We start from the raw sequence: 20,598 nt of genomic DNA, 5'->3' as shown, positions 1-20,598 counted from the left end.
GAGATGTGCAAAATGTAGTCTTCTTTAGTTAGAACAGTTAAGAGTCAACGCCCCACATTATGTTCAGCACACACAGAGTGCCCTTACCCAATCGCAGTTCTGGTTATGGACCAGTGCAATGACAATTGTGCAAAGGGAGCAGTTTAAAGTGATGAGTCGTGCAATAGTAAAGTAATAGTCGTAAAATATATTACAAATACTAATACTGATTGCAGGATATGAGGGTGTGTCCGAGCAAAATCCCAACAAAAACTGTACGAATGCCATACAGTTTTTTCCCTCTGGCAATTAAGTCATTCAATTATTGATCAGGGATGTGTAGATTGTGGACTTCAGGAAACATCCTTCTGCACAGCTGTCACTGACGCTGTCCAACCATTGTGTCAACCATCGAGACCTTCAAGTTCTTGGGAATTACAGTCTCAGAGGACATGATGTGGGAAACGAACATCAACTCCATCCAATCCAATCAGTACTATGTATCTCTATCTGGTTTAAAAAAAAAAGGCCAAACTCTGACTGCAATGGACAATCAAAACCACTGAACAGCTTGTCGGGACCACCCTACCCACTATTGAAAACTTGCACACGACTCGCACTAGGTCCAGAGCGCGCAGGATCCTTTCGGAGCCTCCACATCCTGGCCACCAGCTCTCCAGATCCTTCCTTCAGGAAAGCACTACCAATCATTGCAAGTCAAAACTAGCAGGCATTCAAACAGTTTTTTCCCTTTGACAATTAAGGCATTAAATTCTTGATCACCAAACCTACTATTTTCTGCCTAGTGTCATTGTTGGCACACACTCACACATACTACTGATACTGTATTAGTATTAGTAATGTATTTTGTAGATTATCACATGATTCATCACTTTAAACTACTGCCTTTGCACAATTGTTTTTGCACTGGTCTATAATGGGAACCGTGAACGGGTAAAGGCACTCTGTACAAGCTAAACACAATGTGGGATGTTGACACACTCTTATCGCTTACCTGTTCTAAATGAAGAAGACTTTACATCTTTCACATCTGTAACTCTTATAAGGAATAGTTCCTATCAACAGAAATATCTCGTTCTTTGTTATTGTTACTTTTCTGTTCTTTGTTGTGAATGTCAAACCAGTGTTTTTACACACTTGACCAAAAAAGATGAGTTTGATTCTATTCTGAATGAAATCAAAGATTAAAACCTGTTTGACGCCAAAAAATGTATTTAAGAAAATAAATATATCCATCCACTTTATCTTAGTATTTTCCTCCACTTAATTCAGGATAAGCATTTTCCTATACAAAGAAAAATTATAACGACGAAACTCTGCGGGGCCTGCTGGCCGTTCCAGTACATGGGGCGGGCGATCACGCCGCCGTGGAAGTGCCAATAAATTGATAAAAACAACCTTTGATTGAAGATTTGTACTACTTTTCAAAAGTCTGCAGCCTTTGTCAACATGTTCAGTGGCTACATCTTTTACAATGGTGAGTATGTAATGTGGACACACATCATATGCTGGATGCTGTCACATTGTATTTGCATTTTTGGCCAAATGGTTCCATAATTGGAAGCCGATATGAAACGAGGTGAAAAAAATTACAATTTTAAACAAATCGTATCAGACCTTCAACTGTCCCGCCACACTGTTGAACAGAGAATATCGTACATTTGCATGGCTATTGATTCACAGTTGCACTCAGACCTCCAATAATGTGAGTAATTTAGTGTTGTGACATACAAGACAAGACTTGGTTGAACTGGAAGTTTGTATGAGAAAGACCTTTTTTTTTTAATACTGGCCTCTGGACGTGATTTTTCTTACCACGTTAGTGTATGGCATTAATAATAAATCTGACTGAGCAAAGGTATGTTTGGGAGAAGGGATTGATGTTCATGTGTTTGATGTTGCTCTTCGCTGTAACAGTACAAAATGTGGCTATTTATCTCTGGTTGCCCACTCCTGGTCTAAGGGATACAAAGGTTTGTTGGTGAGAGGGAAAAAGAGTCTAAATCACTGTATAGAAAACTGAATCCCAAGCAGTGGAAAACTTTCCATCTTTTAAACACTTGCAAAAAAAAAAAAACCCTAACAAAACCAAACACAAGATGTGCGGGTCGACCTCATTGCGTTTCGCTGTGCTTTATATTTCAAATGAAATGCGGGTCACCTACCGATCTAAAAATAAAAAGGACTGGATAGCTCATTGGCCACTATAGCTGAAGTCACCGGAAGCAGGTATCCGCCATGTTGATACTCCCAAAACAATCATGCCGACCTGTGCAGCGATGAACTGTTTCGCCAGTTTCGTCGCTGTAAATATGTATTTACATATTCAGTGTTAACACTTGGACTAAATGTCTGTGGAAATATATTTCTAAATAAAACAAACATGGATGTCCTTAAAGCTCATCTTACTGGTATGTTTTGAAGTTACATTCCGGATCCTGGTGCAGTATGTTGGGCTGAGCGGCAGCCAGCCTCCAGATTTCACTTTTTGAAGGTAACATTTTTTCTTTTCCTGTTCACTTCCGAAAAATCTTGACATCGGGTCAGGAAACACAATAAACTGCGTAACTTGACACTGTTTAGGGACACAACTTTTGTGTCAATTTAGAGGAATGTTTAGCCTTCATAAGTTTGCAAGAGACCCGGTTCGTTGTGAAAAATGGATTGCATGGGTGCAGAGGACAAGAGCTTCGTGAGTTCCAAATAATTGGTAGGTGTGTATACGGCTACTAAAAAAAAATTTTGGGGCAGACCACGTAATCGGTCTCTCATCACGTAACAAAATATCCGCGTAGGAAATATGGTGATGTGCGCATCGGACGGCGAACCCAGCCAAGAACGCCTCACTCAGCCGCATGCGCGCAGTAAAGCGCCCCGGCTCGACTGTGTTGTTCATCGCGTACTGCGACGTCTATGAACAACCCCCTAAAGCAGCACCGCTCGGCTCCGTCATAAGCCACACCGGCCGGCTGCGATGAGCCGCAATGCCTCATCTCCGCCACGGAAGTGGATCTGACGGGGATGCGGTTTGGCCGTGATCGCATATGATCTGAATGTGGCTCGAAACAATAGTGTAATATTGCCCTGGTAACTTCACTCTTTTTCTTGGTGTTTTCTTTTTCGAAAAGAGCTTCCGTGTCAGAAGGGGCGCGTTTGTCTCCCATAGTTAGGGTGCACCGTGTCTTTTTATTGACGAATGTCCCGGTGACGTCACGGGCGGAGGATGCAGCCAATATGGCGACCACTTGGATATCGTAGAATGACACCATGGATGACGCGCTCTCCGCTCACATTTATTTTTTCGTATAGACATCGAAGTGAATAATGTTATATGTATTTTTCATTACAATATCTATTTTAGAATGTTTATAGGTATGACACTTGGGCTTTAAGATTTCCATTGCTCTTTATCTGGTTCTGCCTCACCGAGACAACTAGCCAAAGACAGCCAGCAAGCCCCCTCACCTAGTCACATTATAGGCCTACTAACAGTGGGCCAACCAGTCGCTGCTCTAACTCCTATTGCTGAGTGCCACACAAGACAGACAGCTTCCGGTGTTACATGTAGTCTTGTGTCAAGACTTGAACAGGGTTTTAAACCTGGATCTCCCAGCCTAGAAGAAGATGCTCTACAGGCTATATCATTTATTTTCACACCGATATCAAATGTAAGCTACAGCTGTGCAAGCTTTTGCGTTTTTCTGCAAACTCTCTTCTTGCTTTGAAGTGCTGAAATAGTATTGACATACAAATGGGGGGCGGGTGGGGGTGTCTAAATTTTGTCTACCTTATTCAGGTTCTGGGGCCTCCCTGGTTTAATCAATAGTCAGTGCCTAGTGAAAGTATTCGGCCCCCTTGAATTTTTCAACCTTTCACCACATTTCAGGCTTGAAAGATAAAGATATAAAATACATTTTTCTTGTCAAGAATCAACAAGTTGGACACAATCGTTAAGTGGAATGAAATTTATTGGATATCTTGAACTTTTTTTTAACAAATAAAAACCAAAAAACTGGGGCATGCAATATTTTTCGGCCTCCTTGCATTAATACTTTGTAGCACCACCTTTGGCTGCAATTATAGCTGCAAGTCGCTTGGGGTATGTCTATCAGTTTTGCACATCAAGAGACTACAATTCTTGCCCATTCTTCCTTGCAAAATGGCTCCAGCTCAGTGAGGTTGGATGGAAAGTGTTTTTGAGTAGCATTCTTCAGTTCTGCTCACAGATTCTCGATCGGATTCAGATCTGGACTTTCACTTGACCATTGTAAATCCTGAATACGTTTATTTGTGAACCATTCCATTGTAGATTTGGTTTTACATTTTGGCTCATTGTCCTGTGGAAGATAAATCTCTCTCCCAGTCTCCGGTCTTTTGCAGACTCTAACAGGTTTTCTTCAAGAATGGCTCCATTCATCTTCCGATCAATTTTAACCATCTTCCCTGTCACTGCTGAAGAAAAGCCGGCCCAAACCATGTCAGTGCCACCACCAGGTTTGACAGTGGGGATGGTGTGTTCAGGGTGATGAGATGTGTTGGTTTTACGCCGAAAATTTCATTTTGCATCTGGGCCAAAAAGTTCGATTTTGGTGTCATCTGACCAGAGCATCTTCTTAATGTGTCTCCCAGGTGGTTTGTGGCAAACTTTAAATGAGACTTTTTATGGATATCTTTGAGAAATGGCTTTCTTCTTGCCACTCTTCCATAAAGGCCAGATTTGTGCGGCTGATTGTTGTCCTATGGACAGACTCTCCCACCTCAGCTGTAGATCTCTGAAGTTCATCCAGTGATCATGGGCCTCTTGGCTGCACTGAAAGTAAAGGGGCCGAATAATATTGCACGCCCCCACATTTCAGTTATTGATTTGTTAAAAAACTATAAAATATCCAATGTATTTCGTTCCACTTCACGATTGTGTCCCACTTGTTGATTCTTGACAAAAAAATGAAGATTTTATATCTTCATGTTTGAAATCTGAAATGTGGCGAAATGTTGAAAAGTTCAAGGGGGCCAAATACTTTCAAAAGGTACTGTATATCTGTCAGAGATTTGGTCTGCACTCTTGGATGGAATGCTTCTATTTCACATAGTGCTTCACAGCGTATTTTGGGAAAAGTTAACAAGTCACAGAAATTGGGCCCTAGGAAATTTGCAAGGTTTCTTGGTAGTCACGGTGTTTTATGTCTTTCCTTTGGACTTAGCCTTTTTTGGCTTACCAAGTAAAATAAAAAATCCTTCATGTTACCAGAACTGAAAAAAATGTCAAGCTCACACGACCAGTTTTAATTCTACATGCCAAACATTATTGAGAAAAACCCAACCATAATCCAACCTGTAAACTGTGTCCTCCACACGTTTTGGGAGTACCAAGATGGCGGCCAACTGGTTTCAACCAATCAACACACCGCTAGATATGTATGAGCTATCCAGTCTTTTTTTTTTTTTTTTTTTTTTTTTTTTTTTAAGATCAGTGGGTTCACCAGCAAATCACTTCCCGAATCTGCCATGTGGTACAACTGGAGAATGAGGCTTTGGACGTCATCATTTCTGGCCCCTCCTCCAAATTAATAATGCTTCGACGCTTTGAAGCCTTGGCACGTCTCGTAACTTCACTTCGAGCATTTCACACTTGAACCAAGGAACCAGGTCGCTTCCAGACCAAGCTTAAAACACATTCTGCAAGGTGGATGGTCATTTGATGGCCCAGATTCCTCTAAAGAGTGGTTTATCTCAAACTCTTGCAGCAGATCCTCGTATAAGGACCCTCCTGAAAAATGAGCAGGTAAGAGCTAACTTGCGAACCTTTAGTGTTTCGCAAAGTACTTCTGTAAATGTCCTTGTCTGTATGTACAGTTTAAATATACATATGTTGCCAGTATTAATGTCAATGTATAATTCTGAAATCACCCACAGATGCATGCAGTGCAAACAAAAGGAAAAATCTTCACGATATACTGCAGCAATAATTTTGAAAATAGTATTTTGATGGTAATTGTTTTGTATAGATACGATGGGTAGGGAAAGTATCCAGACCCCCTTGGATTTTTCACTCATTATAATTTAGCCATTTGCTAAATTAATTTACATTCATTTTTTTCTGTCATTAATGGCCACACAGGCCTTGGTATTGACACACACAAAAAAAGAATTGTTGAAATTTTTGTAGATTTCTTAAAAAAAACCCTGAAATATTACAGCCATAAATATTGGGACCTTGTGCTTAGTATTTAGTAGAAGCACTCTTTTGAGTTAATACAACCATGAGTCTTTTGGGGAATGATAAAATAAGTTTTTCCACACCTGTATTTGGGGATCCTCAACCATTCCTCCTGACAGAGCCTCTCCAGTTCTATCAGGTTGGATGGTGAACATTGTTGGATTGGAAGATAAAGAATAAAGATTGGAAATCACTGCTCTAGTTGGGTAATGTATTCTAATTAGTCGGGTCAAACCAAAATTACAATGTGACAAAAAAAGGTGCAAACGTACTGTAATTAAATGACTTTATTGTGATAAAAATACTTCACCCACACCAAAACTTTAGAGCATGATTTGGCAGAACGGCAACGTGTTTATGCACAACCGTTTGTGCTAGCACTAACTTGCTAGGATTCATAAAGATTTATTGACTGCTTGCGACACGTACTAAAAGTATGTGAATATATCTCAAACAAGCCTTGAATGAAAGTCCTCCCTTGAGCACCAGTGACCACCAGCACACATTTTTCCTCGTTTTGTCCTTATAATACAGTCGGCGCAATCCACACTTGTTGACATTGCCACGGTAATGAGTGTATCTGGTCCCATCTTAGCTAAATAGATAAACCCAGTGATTGTAAAAAATGGGATGTGGTGGAATCAGAATACAAGTTTTTAATCCAGTAATCTGACACAGTGGGAGAGAAATTTTGTCTTTTAGTCAAATCTGGGCATTACCTTTCTGTGTCAGACGTGTTGTCTGTGCCACGCGGCCAACATTTTTTTCCCCATGTAATTAACCATCAGACATTTAGAGTTAAATTATAAAGTAAATTTTTAAAGACACGAGAGAAGGCTAAAAATAAGCACACTTTTGTATATACTGGGCACAATGCTGACACGGAGTAAAATAGTTGTCATCAGCATTGCCACTTCCTGGTCAATCTTACTTGCCTCTTCCACCCTTCTTTCTGTCTTATTTTCTTCGTTCATCAACTTCTCAAATTATCCTTTCCATCTACTTAGCACAGTACTGGCACCAGTCAACACATTGCCATATCGATCCTGAATCACCCTTACCTGCTGCACATTCTTCCCATCTCTATTCCTCTGTCTGGCAAACCTGTAGAAATCCTTTTCTCCTTCTTTCATGTCCAACCTGATGTACATGTCGTAATATGCCTCTGGTTTAGCTTTCACCACCTCTACCTTTGCCCTACGTCACATCTCAATGGATTCTTTTCATCTCTCCTCAGTCCTCTCAGTATCCTACTTATTTTTCTTTTGCCTCTTTCCTTATATGACTGCCTCTATTTTGGAGTTCCACCACCAAGTCTCCTTCTCCCTTTTCCTACCAGAATACACAGAAGCACACCAAGTATTCTCCTGCCTGCCTCTCTAATCACCCTGGCTGTAGTAGTCCAGTCTTCTGGGACCTCTTCCTGTCCATCGAGAGCATGTCTCACCTCTTTCCGAAAGGCCACACAACATTCTTCCTTTCTCAGATTCCACCACATGGTTCTCTGCTCTACCTTTTGTCTTCTTAATCTTCCTCCCCACCACAAGAGTCAACCTACATACCACCATCCGATGCTGTCGGGCTACACTCTCTCCAATACCTTACAGTCAGTACCCTCCTTCAAATAACATCGTCTGCATAAAATGTAATCCACCTGTATGCTTCTACCTTCACTTTTGTAGGTCACCCCATGTTCCTGCCTCTTCTGGGGACAAAAGTGTTCACTACTGCCATTTGCATCTTTTTTGCACCCCCATCTATCCCTCAAAGTTCTTTTTCTGGGTGTCATGCAAAACCATCACTTCTTCATCGCCCCTGTATTCTTCACCAACATGTCCATTACATTCTGCAATTACAAGTCTCTCTGTGTCTGGGATGCTCAGAACTACTTCATCTAGTTCCTTCCAGAATTTGTCTTTCAATTCTTGGCCACATCCTACCTGTGGGGCATAGCCGCTAATGAGATTATCCATAACACGTTCAATTTCAAATTTCAACCTCATCTGATACGCTTTTGACCTCCAAGACATTCTTCGCTAGCTCTTCCTTTAAAATAACCTCTACTCCATTACACTTCCCATCTATTAAATGGTAAAATAATTTATACCCTGCACCTAAACTTCTAGCCTTACTACCTTTCCACCTGCTCTCTTGGATGCACAGTGTATCAACCTTTCTCCGAGTCAACATGCCAACCAACTCCTGGGCTTTTCCTGTCATAGTCACAACATTCAAAGTCCCTACATTCAGTTTTAGACTCTGTCCATTATTCTTCCGATAATGGTGTTGGGGGCAGGCGTTGTCAACCTGGGCCCCCACCGAACCGATATGGGATTTTTTTAGACTAATGCTCACATTTGTTTGGCAAACTTTTAAGCCAGATGCCCTTCCTGACGCAACCCTCTGTGTTTATCCGGGCTTGGGACTGGCCTACAGATTGCACTGGCTTGTGGCCCCATAGGGCTACATTCCGTACCCACTGTATATTTCTGTAATTTACAGAGAGTCTGGTTGCTGGTGGCAGGGCAATGAAGAAAAACAAACAAAAAAAAAAACAAAAACAACCACCACCGCAGTAATAAAATGTGGATTCATTTTGATAGCAATCATATATTTTTCCAGATCACACATTTGACATTGCATAGAATAAAACGTACTTATCACTATGCTACAAAGATTAAAATTATATATTTTTTATTTTCAGGGTTCGTACAGGTCAGGGAATTTATGGAATATCATGGAAAGAAACGCTGCCTTTTCCAGGTCTTGGAAAGTCCGGTAAATAAAAAATATTTGGCTTGGGTCAGGGAATCTCATGGAATTTGTTACGACTAGAAATACAGAGACATTCTCAGCACACATGAAAACCAATCTAGCAATGAACCACAGTCGGACTCTTTTTTTTTTTTTTTTTTTTTTTTTTTTTTTTTTTTTTTTAAATTTTCCCCCAACACGGAAGCACACAGTCTCCTGATAGTTTACCTGACTCCGCCCACCTTCGGCTCTTAAAGGGGTACACTCATAATTACAAACACCGTCCACCCACACAGTCTGGGTAGCATAGAGTAGTGATTTCCAACCTTTATTGAGCCAAGCCAATATTTTTCAATTGAAAAATCCCACGGCACACCAAAAAAAAAAAAGTCACCAAAAGTGGATTGATTAATTTCTGGATGTACTTCCTGCCATCGAGTAGAAGAGGATTTTGTTTTGTTCTGTCTGTCATTGTGCCTCACTGGCATAAATAGATGAATAAAGATACATTATTTCTTGGAACAAATGTTTTTTTAGCAATTACATAAAATTGGATAACTTCCCACGGCACACCTGAAGAGCGCTCACAGCACACTAATTCACCCGGGCAGACTGTTTGCAGGCATAAGCATTTCACGGAAACGATCGATCCGTTACCGTGTCGTTACCCAACCTGAGAAAACACGGAACCGAAAGTCCGCTTCCCAGATCTCAGGGCTTACTTTTAATAAAATTCACCCATGTGTGGAAGGTAAAACAAGTTCTCAACGAAATACAGCAATCTGTATAAAACAAACCTACATGAACCCCTTTATTTTTAATGATTAAAACGCCCAGCTTTGTCAGTGTGGTTTACAAACAGCACCGGTTTCCGCTTCTGCGCTACGCATGCGCAAGGTCGAGTTATTCATATTCGGGTCACTCAAACGCTAGTCAAACATGTCAGTTGCTAAGCGTAAAAGACAAAATGCTCATGCCTGCTAAGGCTTTATTCTGAAGTACATGTAAAAACCGGTTCCCATGAGCATTATCAATGGGAACCAAAAAATTGTTTCCCACGACAAAAATCAACGGAACCGAAAGATCGGTTACCATACTTGCCGAAATCCTCATGCCTGTGTTTGGGAATCACTGGCGTGAGCAGAATTAGACATGCTGCTTCTGTTTACGCTCGATAATAATGGTAAAAGTAAAAAAAAAAATGAAATAAAAAAAAAAAAGGTGCTATTGCTTTAATGAAAAAATGGTGCAACTGGAAAAGATTTTTTCTATTTTTGAGTTAAAGAGGTCTGGTCTGAAGCTAAAGTAGAAAGTACAGGATGAGATGGTGTATAATGTTAAAATTCCACCTTGGCACAGCCTGATCAAGGATGAAAGCACAGACAATACAGTGCATAAATAGCTAATTCTGTATTTTAAATATAGGCAACATAACATTAACCTTAGATGAAAATATATGTTCAACATGTAATTATAGTTTATATTTTTAATAACCATAAATTTCACAGTCATTATGATGCGCCTACTACATTGATAAGCTTTGGCATTTATTATTTAAGTTAAAACACACAATCAGGTAGCTGAAATGTTGCTGTCTACCACAATCAGTCAATCCAATATTAGTCATGGAATTTTGTATTTCATACTTGGAAAGTCGTGGAAAATTCATGGAATTTTGATTCTCTGGAAGTGTATGAACCCTGTATTTTATGATGTTAATTGTTTGAATATTTTATTTCCATTTCATGGGGAAAATTCTGACTGGCATGGAGAAAGATGAGCTCCTCCAGCAGATCTTTGATGAGCCAAATATCTATAATTATCAGATTATCAAGGCACATTCTGACAGTTTACCAAATAGCAGAAAAAATGCAATAGTTCGTTCATTCATTCATTCATTCATTCATTCATCTTATGTATCACAGACCCTCACAAGGGGCACCTTGCCAGACAATCAGAAAGCACTTCGAAACAAACAAACAAAAAAATTCAGACTCACATTTGCACAAAGGCGCAATTTAGAGTCTTCAGTTAAACTAGCTTCCACGTTTTTCGGATGTGAGAGGAAAGCGGAGTACCTGGAGAAAATCCACACAGGCACAGTGAGAACATACAAACTCCACACAGGCAAGACCCGATTTGAACCCAGTTCCTCAGAACTGTGAGACACACGTGCTAACCAGTCATCCACTGTTCCTCTTGCAATGGTTCGGTAGTTTAGGTAAAAATGATACATGGTTGTCTAAATGTATTACTTTGCCATCAAAAGCACTTTTTCATCATTGTTGTTGATGTTTAATAAGAGAAAAACACTGTTTAAATGTTTGAGGTGTCACTAAAACAAAATATATTATTGACTCGGTCACTGTTGTGCACAAATACATAATCTGTCATGTACTGCCCCACAGTACACTTGTGCTCTCTCTCTCTCTCTCTCTCTCTCTCTCTCTCTCTCTCTCTCTCTCTCTCTCTCTCTCTCTCTCTCTCTCTCCTCTCTCTCTCTCTCTCTCTCTCCCTTCTTCCCTCCCCTCTTTTTTCCAGCACCTGTTATGAATCAGCCATCATCACCACTATTTGAGCCTGCTTGTTTCCAAAGATCAAAAAGTATTGCAGACTCTCTAGTGGTACCACAGCCCACCTACTACGAGACTTACACTCGCAACTCTTTGTTCCCTCGTTTACTCTTGTTCGTAGTGCTTCCGTGTCCGTGACCCATGCCATTCCTGCCACCAAGCCAGCCACTTGTTCAATCTATGGCTTGGCACTTATCCACGCCGCCGCCTGCAATCACATCCAGGAATACCTCCATTACCTTCTGTCAGGTTCACCAATCAGACATTCATTAAACAGGACAAAAAAGAAAGCAAAGACACCAATTCAAGTCTTGCGAGGAGAGAGGAGAGGAACTGTTTCGTACAATTCACCACTGCACTCTCTGATTATCCTCTCCTCAGCACCTCTATTTATTTAGTTTTAAGACGCCCCTTATTTACATGGATGTTACTAAAAGGAGACGACAAACAAAAAAGTTTGAAACAAGATGTACACGTTTGTTCATGTGTGTGTGCATGTGTGGAAGATTGCTGAATACATGTGTGGTCATCATTTCTTTAACAGGCAGCAGTTCTAACAGTTCTGATGATTAGATGTTTTTGTTCTTGTTGTCTCCTGCTAGGAGGCTGCCACGTTATCTAGGGCAGAGCAAAGCATTTCTTTATTGAAAGCAAATGTATGATAATTATGATCACAATTATTCTTACATTTCCCCCCTGTTTATCCTACATTTGCTCCCACGTTTTCTAGAGCAGAGCAAAGCATTCTTCATTGCAGGCAGAAACAGTAACTGAATTGGAGCAGAGCAAAGCATTTCTTCATTGCAGGCAGAGACAGTAACTGAATTGGAGCAGAGCAAAGCATTTCTTCATTCCAGGCAGAAACAGTAACTGAATTGGAGAAGAGCAAAGCATTTCTTCATTCCAGGCAGAAACAGTAACTGAATTGGAGCAGAGCAAAGCATTTCTTCATTGTAGTCAGAAGCAGTTACTTAATACTATTTACAATTATTTCTACATTATCCTCCTGTTTATCCTACATTTGCTCAAATCCTTAAATCATCTAATAGATCACCCTTTCGGCTTACACTCAGAGGAAAATATAGCACTAATTACTTGTAATCTTCTGGATCGGAGAACAGGTCTGGAAGAGAAGTCATAACGTCATCATCATGGTCAAGAATATCATTGTCATTACTCTGTTGTGGCAATAATGGATATATTTGTGCCAATTTTGAATTTGTCTGGGCAATAGCGGTGGTTATAAGTTGGTTAAGTGATGCCTTCATGCAGGGAATACAACAACATCCACACAATGCAAGAATAGCTGCAAACAGCTATAGAAACTAGGACAGAGAGCACCAAATTTTTAGATTTGCCAAAGTTTTTTTTTTTTTTTTCTTCCACCACTCCGACCTGGCTGATGTATTTACACCAGAGTGCTCCTTCATCTTGTGGTTCAGGGTGTGGAGGCCTTGAATGACCCTTGTGCATGACCCATCAGGTGCTGTGATATTTGGAATAAACACAGAACATTGAGCAGTTGCCACCCTTCTCGGCCAGGAGCATGTCGACCGCTATGCGGTGCTGGAAAGTCATGAGTGAGGTTGCAGCTGGTTGTTCCCTTATGGCAATAAAGCCAGCTTCCGTATAATTACCTAGTTTCTGTACATTGTAATGTATGCAGTTGATTCTGTCAACATTTTTATTTGGGGTTATCCATAACAAGATGGATTCCCATCCTGCAGCAATCTCGTTAACCAATTTATACTCATCTGGTATGCCGTTGGGATGCCATTTGCATCAATGTATGTCAGATCTCCATCTTTCCAAGAGGACCTTTGCCTTCGGGAGAACCCAAGGGGAGGTCCAAAGATGGATACGGCCAATTGTATATCCTCTCCTTTTGATGGAAACACAGTCACAGATTAGAGCAGTGATACCAGTGCACACGTTCCTGCTGCATTTATCAGTGTGTCATACAACTTTTGACCAACACACCACCACAACAAATCGCTGCATGGGAGCAGTGGGGCAGTTTGCAGATGGATATCATGACACCATGTTTTGTTGAGACTTCCCACCTTAAAATCTGTCCCTGTAAAGCTAACGCAGGGGAAATTAGCCAATGCAACATTAGTAGAAAATATCAGTTTATCATTTACTGCCTTAGTTGTTGCATAAACACTTTTCCATTTCTGACAAGTGGTGTTAGGAGTTGTTTTAGTCATTACCTCCAGGATACATTGTGTTGGGATATCTGTTGGAATTACACGCATTAGTGGCCCAGGGCCCATGGATGTGATGTAACTATAGTTTACCTTGTTAGCTGCATTCTACATTAATAACAACCAGTTTTGTTTCCTATTTGTAAAAATTATAATCATAATAATGAAAAAATGTTCCTCAGGCTTTTTTGGTTAAAATACTCCCTCTATAGTACTCTTGTACTCTTTTGTATGGCATTTGGGATTAAGGTAGCATTAAATTGGCAAATGGTGAGAAGAAAGTGGGGGTTTCATTTAGCATAAGCCCAAAGATGGAATCCCCAGCAATTAGACTCTGCCAAGGAATTGAAAAAGTGCTGAACTGATTCACTGGTAGGTACACATGGAGTCCTCCTCTCATGCCTCATGCCTCCCGCATAGTTGTTTACCAAAGTTATTTGAAATGAGGTTGCTCCTCTTTATCTTATGTGTGGTAGGCATGGTTGACTGAGTATAATTATTGGTTCTGTTGTTATGTATTTTTGTCAGCTTTACAGGTGTCCAAAAGTAGGATATGAACAAAAATATCATGACGGCTGTCAATGTTGCAGCCCAACATGCTATCATATTATTTAGCCATTTAGTCATGTCGACCAAGTCACCACTAAATGAGTTAAGTGTCTTTTAAATCTTCACCAGCCTTCAGGTATTTTCTGACACTATAAATCTGCACACACCGTATGCTGGTCTTTGCTCACCTTTCCCCTTGGGTGACTCAGCTGAGATGACCTTTTACAGTGTGTAAGGTGTATCCACGTGTTTCTTTCTGCTATTTTGTCCATGTCATTCAGCTCTTGCTCAGTCTATGCCAGTGTTCGGATAAAACTGCATGTACAGTAGATGTTAATTCATAAACAGACATAGGATGAATAAACAAATGGTAGTAAGAAGGTTATTAAAGCACAGTAACTTGTTACATTTTTTTTTTTTTTGATTGTATCTTTGATTGATTTGTTGAGTGTAGTGCTGGGATGTCAAACTCATTTCTCTTGCGGGCCATGTTGTAGTTCAGGTTTGGCTCAAAGGGACATTTCGAGTGAAGGCAGCGTGGGATCGATTCCCGCTCAGTGATGGTGTCGACATCTCCACTGCGACTGGCTGGCGACCAGTTCGGCGTATAGTCTGCCGCTGCCCGAAGTTAGCTGGGATTGGCTTCAGCTCTCTCTCCGAATAAATGCATTCGTTATCAATTAATAGCACTGGTATTATCTCTGGATCTGTGCAAACACTACAATCTTTTGGACACGTTTTTTGTATGTAGTCCCTGAGAAGGGTTGCGTCAGGAAGGGCATCCGGCGTAAAAATTGTGCCAAACATATGTGCGTTCATCTGAGATGACACGCTGTGGCGACCCCGAAAGGGACAAGCCGAAAGAAACTTACTTACTTTTTTTTGTATGTAGTTATCTAACTTGTTTTGTTTTTATTTTATTTTATTTATTTTTTTGGGGTGGGACCTTGAGTGGTTCCCACAGGTACCACTCGAACAGAAAAATTAAAATAACGGGTAGCGTTTTCATCCAACACCCAACAGCAAAATTTAACTGTTTAGTCACCATTATGACAGCAGTCTCACTCCCATGTGTAACCGGACTACAGCGACCTTGGCAGTGGGAATGACAACAGCTATCTTACAAGTGGCCAATCAAAACAAATTAGTTTTGTTTGTGTTAACAATGGTTTGAAAAGCAATAACTTTCCTTCATTCAACAAATGAACACAAGTACCCCTTTTTGCAATTTTTAAAGCTGTTTGAGGTTGTTAATAACTCCTGAAAGGGACCCACTTGTGTTTTTTTTCCTTCATCATTCGTCTATCTCTCATTGTGTGGAAAATATTGGTAAATTGTATGGTCTCCCAAACAGTGTTTTGAATGGAATGAGACCCTTTCGTGCTTGTAATGTATGTATAGTTCGACTAAATCTATCATTGTGTCCAAATTGCCCCTACATGTGATTGTGAGTGCGGCTGTTTGTCTCCATGTGACCTGCAATTGGCTGGCAACCAGGTCAGGGTGTACCTTGCCTCCTGCCCGTTGACAGCTGGGATAGGCTCCAGCACTCCCCACGACCCTTGTGAGGATAAGCGGCTAAGAAAATTAATGGAGGGATGAATGGATGTGTAGCTTGAGGAAACTGACCACGTTTTGGATGCACATTCCCTTGTGGATTATGTCGCACACAGATCAAACAAGCCCTACAAAAAGGATTTTTGGCATATAAATTAAATCCATGGATCATGTAATGCCTTTGTACCAGGGCAACCATTCCCCCTGTTGAGACCTGAGACTTCCAATGGCTCAAGATTGCCGCCCACTTAAAAAATGTTTTCGTAGAATTTTTTTGTTTTTTTTGTATCTGTGCTGACACAATTCCCATTTTGTAATGTAGTGCCTTACTTTTTCCACATTTTTAGTTCTGCTGATAAGCTTTGTTGTTGCATTTTGTTAAACACATCATCTCAAAGTATGTCTTCATTTGTTACATGGTCAGCTAATCCCATAAAGGTTTTGCTGCTTCTTTTGCTGTTTTATCTTTAAATCCATTTCCTAATGATTCTTTGTCTGTATTTGATGTGTGTACTGCACATTTACATATGGCTATTTGTTTTGGTAATTGAACTGCTATGAGCAAATTTTGTCGTAGCTCTGCATATGTCACTGTGTTCCCTGTAGTTGTCGCTATTCCTCCATTTTTCCAGTATTGTCTGTGTAGATTGTGATACCACCGTGAATACAGCAGCATCTGGTCTCAGATTGTTTAAGACTGTCCAATAATATATTGTCTGTACAGTTCAGTCGTCCCAATCCAAATCTTGTTCTTTTTCTGTCCAATCGGGAACATTTCGTACTACCAAAACAAATTGTCCCAAACTCTCCCACTCCTGTTGTAATGACGTGTGTGGTGGTGTCCATTCCTTGTGTAGTGGATTTAGTTCGTCAGTCAGTCTTGTTCCTGGCACCACGACTGATGTACCATCTGAGTACAGATTATCAATCATGATTTTGTCTGGTGTGGGCTGTTATAAGTTTACAGTATCTTACACTACATAGTCACATGCAATGAGTCACTTCCTACGTCATTTTGTGGTTGTTCAATCACGTCTTGAGCTGTTTGCAGCAAGAAATCTCCTGTTCTTGTGGGAGGTTTGTTTGGAATATCTAAGGTGTAATAATAGAGGGCTGGATTCCTATTTGGTAAGATATTTAACTGACCTCCCCGTAATTCCTTTTTTTTTTCTTTTTACTTCTATTTTTCCTGTCAGAGAGGGAATTAAGGGCAGTCGTAGTTTCAGCAAGCCATCTCTTCCCAAAAAACATGGGACAAATTAAAAAGTTGCATTTTGGGAGCATGAATTGTGACATTTTTTATGTTTCGCATTAAAGCTCCATACATTTCTCCTTTGTTTTATAGGATTATTTGAATTCACATAAAGAGCATTTTTTTAATTGCCCTTCATACACACTCCGTGGAGTGTGATCTTCAGGAATGCTACTATTTGCTTTAAAACATGCATTTATTCCAATTCTATATTCTTCAAATGGTTCATTGTTGTTTTATTTTGCTCTTCCAATGGCAGAAAAATTGCTTTTTTTTTTTTAATCTAGTAGAAGTGTGCGATATTAACCCTTGAACTCCCTGCTGCTGTGAGAAAGTACTTTGCTGTCATCCAAATTTGTTGGACTTCCACATCATTTAAGTGGTAAGATTTTGTCAAGTCTTCTGTTCCCTGGGCGAATTATGTTACATCAACTTTATGAGATGTGATACCTTTTATGGCCGTTTTCACATCATCTTGAGTCCAGCTTTTTTGTTGTTGTTGTTGTTGTTGGTGGTGTTTTTGTTTTTTTTTTGTGTGTGTTTTTCTCTTATTTTATCCTGCAGGTTAACTATATATATTTTTGTGTATGTTGAGCTGGCCAGCAAAGTCATATTGTGCTATCCACAAATTTAGATGTTTTGTTTTAGTAGGACATTTGCTTTCGACAAACTTCTAGTCTTTACACATCATTATTATTATTTTTTTTTTCAGATGTTGTGTTTCAACTATTTTGCTATTTATCAACTATTTTGCGATTTGTTTTTCCTCTGTTGGAGTCAGTGGTTCACCTCGGGTGACTATACTGACTTCCCCCTGAACAGGGTGACAATTACGTTCCGTTTGAGGTAATTCTCAAGCTTCTCCCACAAGTGGCGGAGAATTCTTACCTCTGCATCCTCAAACAGTTGTCACTCAATTTCCTGTTCAAATGAGGTCGCGAACCTCCACTTACACTTTTACACATGCACACGTTTCACGGAGCTCGCGTACAGGACACACCTTGCCCTTTTCTCAGTTTTATAGACTAATTAGTCTACTCAATAGTGACTAAGATTGCTCAATACATATGTGGTCATCATTTCTTTAACAGGCAGCAGTTCTAACAGTTCTGATGATTAGATGTTTTTGTTCTTGCTATTTCTGCTCGGAGGCTGCCACGTTATCTAGGGGAGAGCAAAGCATTCCTTTATTGGAAGCAAATGTATGATAATTATGATCACAATTATTCCTGCACCTTCCATCAATAAACTGTTCATCATGTTACATCTACCTCCGCCTGCTCTGGGGTCCAGATCTTCCCAGTTCATGACATAACTTCTCTTCCTAAAACTTTTTTATTTTTTTGTTTCAAAATATTTGGGTCACGACAACCTATTTCTACTAATGATTTCTAAGAATCGGAAAAAGAAACTTTTTTTTCTAAGTCTCTTTCAATTGATAGTGTGTGTGTTTACATCGTCAAAAAAACAAAATTCTGACGACCTTTAAAGATCAGTCAAAATGCTTTAAATCAGCTGGCACTCAGGAGGTTGTCTTTTCTGAATATGGCTGGTATTGAAAGAATTAAGGTAATTAAAAATCTTTTTTCTTTTACTTGGGAATAAACTCTTACATGCAAAAGATTAAAATAATATTTTGACCTCCTGTATCTAATTATGAAAATAATGATTTTGTTTCAATCAGAAATTAAAAAATGAAATAATATTTAATTACTTATGATCTTTTTTTTTTCTCAGGTTTTCCCAACTTGTGACTGTCAATCTCTGGCATCACTCAGCAGTGATGTACCAATTATTTCCTGTGGCGGCCTGGCTAAGCGCTGGCTGGTCCCCGGTTGGAGAATGGGATGGATCCTCATCCATGACAGGAACAACATCTTTGGGTCTGAGGTTAGTTATAAAGTATCTTATACTGCATCATATAGTCTTGAAGAGGTCTCAAACTGGCCCCCGGGAGATGATAATTTGTGGCCCCCACTTTAATATGAAAGTTCTCCCCCCCCCCTCCCCCCCCAGTTTTACAGTGTTTTGTGTGGAGCTGACGAAACTACCAATAACGGTGGGGTATCTGGCTCTCGGGGGCATGACATCGACTAGGTTTGATGCAAGCCAAGAAATATTTTTGAGTGAGTGAAAGCGACAGCAGCGTTGCCATGGAATTTCATGAGTAGTTTAACACACAATTACTTATTCTTATTTTGTGTTTAAAAAATAAAAAAGACCTTTGAGAAGATAGGATTTATTTCTTTTACATTTCTAACTTAAATTGGGCGCACGTGCATGTGCGCCGAAGCTGCGGCCCAGCCTCAGCTAGACTCTCTCAGGCAAATTGAGTTTGAGACCCCTTGTCTTGTCACTGACCTACTGTACATTGACAGCCTTCTTCTTCTTTTCCTTTCGGCTTGTCTCGTTAGGGGTCGCCACAGCGTGTCATCTTTTGCCATCTTAGCCTATCTTCTGCATCTTCGTCTCTAACCCCAACTGCCCTCATGTCTTCCCTCACCACATCCATAAACCTTCTTTTTGGTCTTCCTCTCGCCCTTTTGCCTGGCAGCTCCATCCTCAGCACCCTACCACCAATATACTCACTCTCTTGCCTCTGAACATGTCCAAACCATCAAAGTCTGCTCTCTCGAACCTTGTCAGCAAAACATCCAACTTTGGCTGTCTCTCTAATGAGCTCATTTCTAATCCTATTCAACCTGCTCACTCCAAGCGAGAACCTCAACATCTTCATTTCTGCTACCTCAAGTTCTGCTTCCTGTTGTTTCTTCAGTGCCACCGTCTCTAATCTGTACATCATGGCCGGCTTCACCACTGTTTTGTAAACTTTGCCCTTCGTCCTAGCAGAGACTCTTCTGTCACATAACACACAAGACACCTTCCGCCAGCTGTTCCAACCTGCTTGGACCCGTTTCTTCACTTCCTTACCACACTCACCATTGCTCTGGATTGTTGACCCTAAATATTTGAATTCGTCCACCCTCGCTATCTCTTCTCCCTGTAGCCTCACTCTTCCCCCTCCACTTTTCTCATTCACGCACATATATTCTGTTTTACTTCGGCTAATCTTCATTCCTCTCCTTTCCAGTGCATGTCTCCATCTTTCTAATTGTTCCTCTGCATGCTCCCTGCTTTCACTGCATATCACAATATCATCTGCGAACATCATGGTCCAAGGGGATTCCAGTCTAACCTCATCTGTTAGCCTATCCATTACCACTGCAAACAGGAAGGGGCTCAGAGCTGATCCCTGATACAGTCCCACCTCCACCTGAAATTCCTCTGTCACACCTAAGGCACACCTCACCATTGTTCTGCTGCCATCATACATATCCTGTACTATTTTAACATACTTCTCTGCCACACCAGACTTACGCATGCAGTACCACAGTTCCTCTCTTGGTACTCTGTCATAGGCTTTCTCTAGATCCACAAAGACACAATGTAGCTCCTTCTGACCTTCTCTGTACTTTTCCACTAGCATCC

General features: G+C 40.5%; 1 protein-coding gene across 1 annotated transcript in view; it reads left to right on the top strand.

Annotated features, from left to right (window-relative positions):
* The window catches only part of tat (tyrosine aminotransferase), a 74,771-nt gene that overhangs the window by 27,178 nt on the left and 26,995 nt on the right, over window positions 1-20,598 (top strand). Inside the window, exon 8 of the mRNA XM_061823325.1 lies at window positions 18,847-18,999. Within this exon, the coding sequence (XP_061679309.1) occupies window positions 18,847-18,999 (153 nt within the window). The remainder of the gene's footprint in view (window positions 1-18,846; window positions 19,000-20,598) is intronic.

Source organism: Syngnathoides biaculeatus, chromosome 6 (genome assembly GCF_019802595.1).
Source record: "Syngnathoides biaculeatus isolate LvHL_M chromosome 6, ASM1980259v1, whole genome shotgun sequence".
In the NCBI taxonomy this organism is placed as follows: domain Eukaryota; kingdom Metazoa; phylum Chordata; class Actinopteri; order Syngnathiformes; family Syngnathidae; genus Syngnathoides; species Syngnathoides biaculeatus.
Note: the sequence above shows the minus strand (reverse complement) of the source record. Positions and strands in the feature narration are given on the sequence as shown.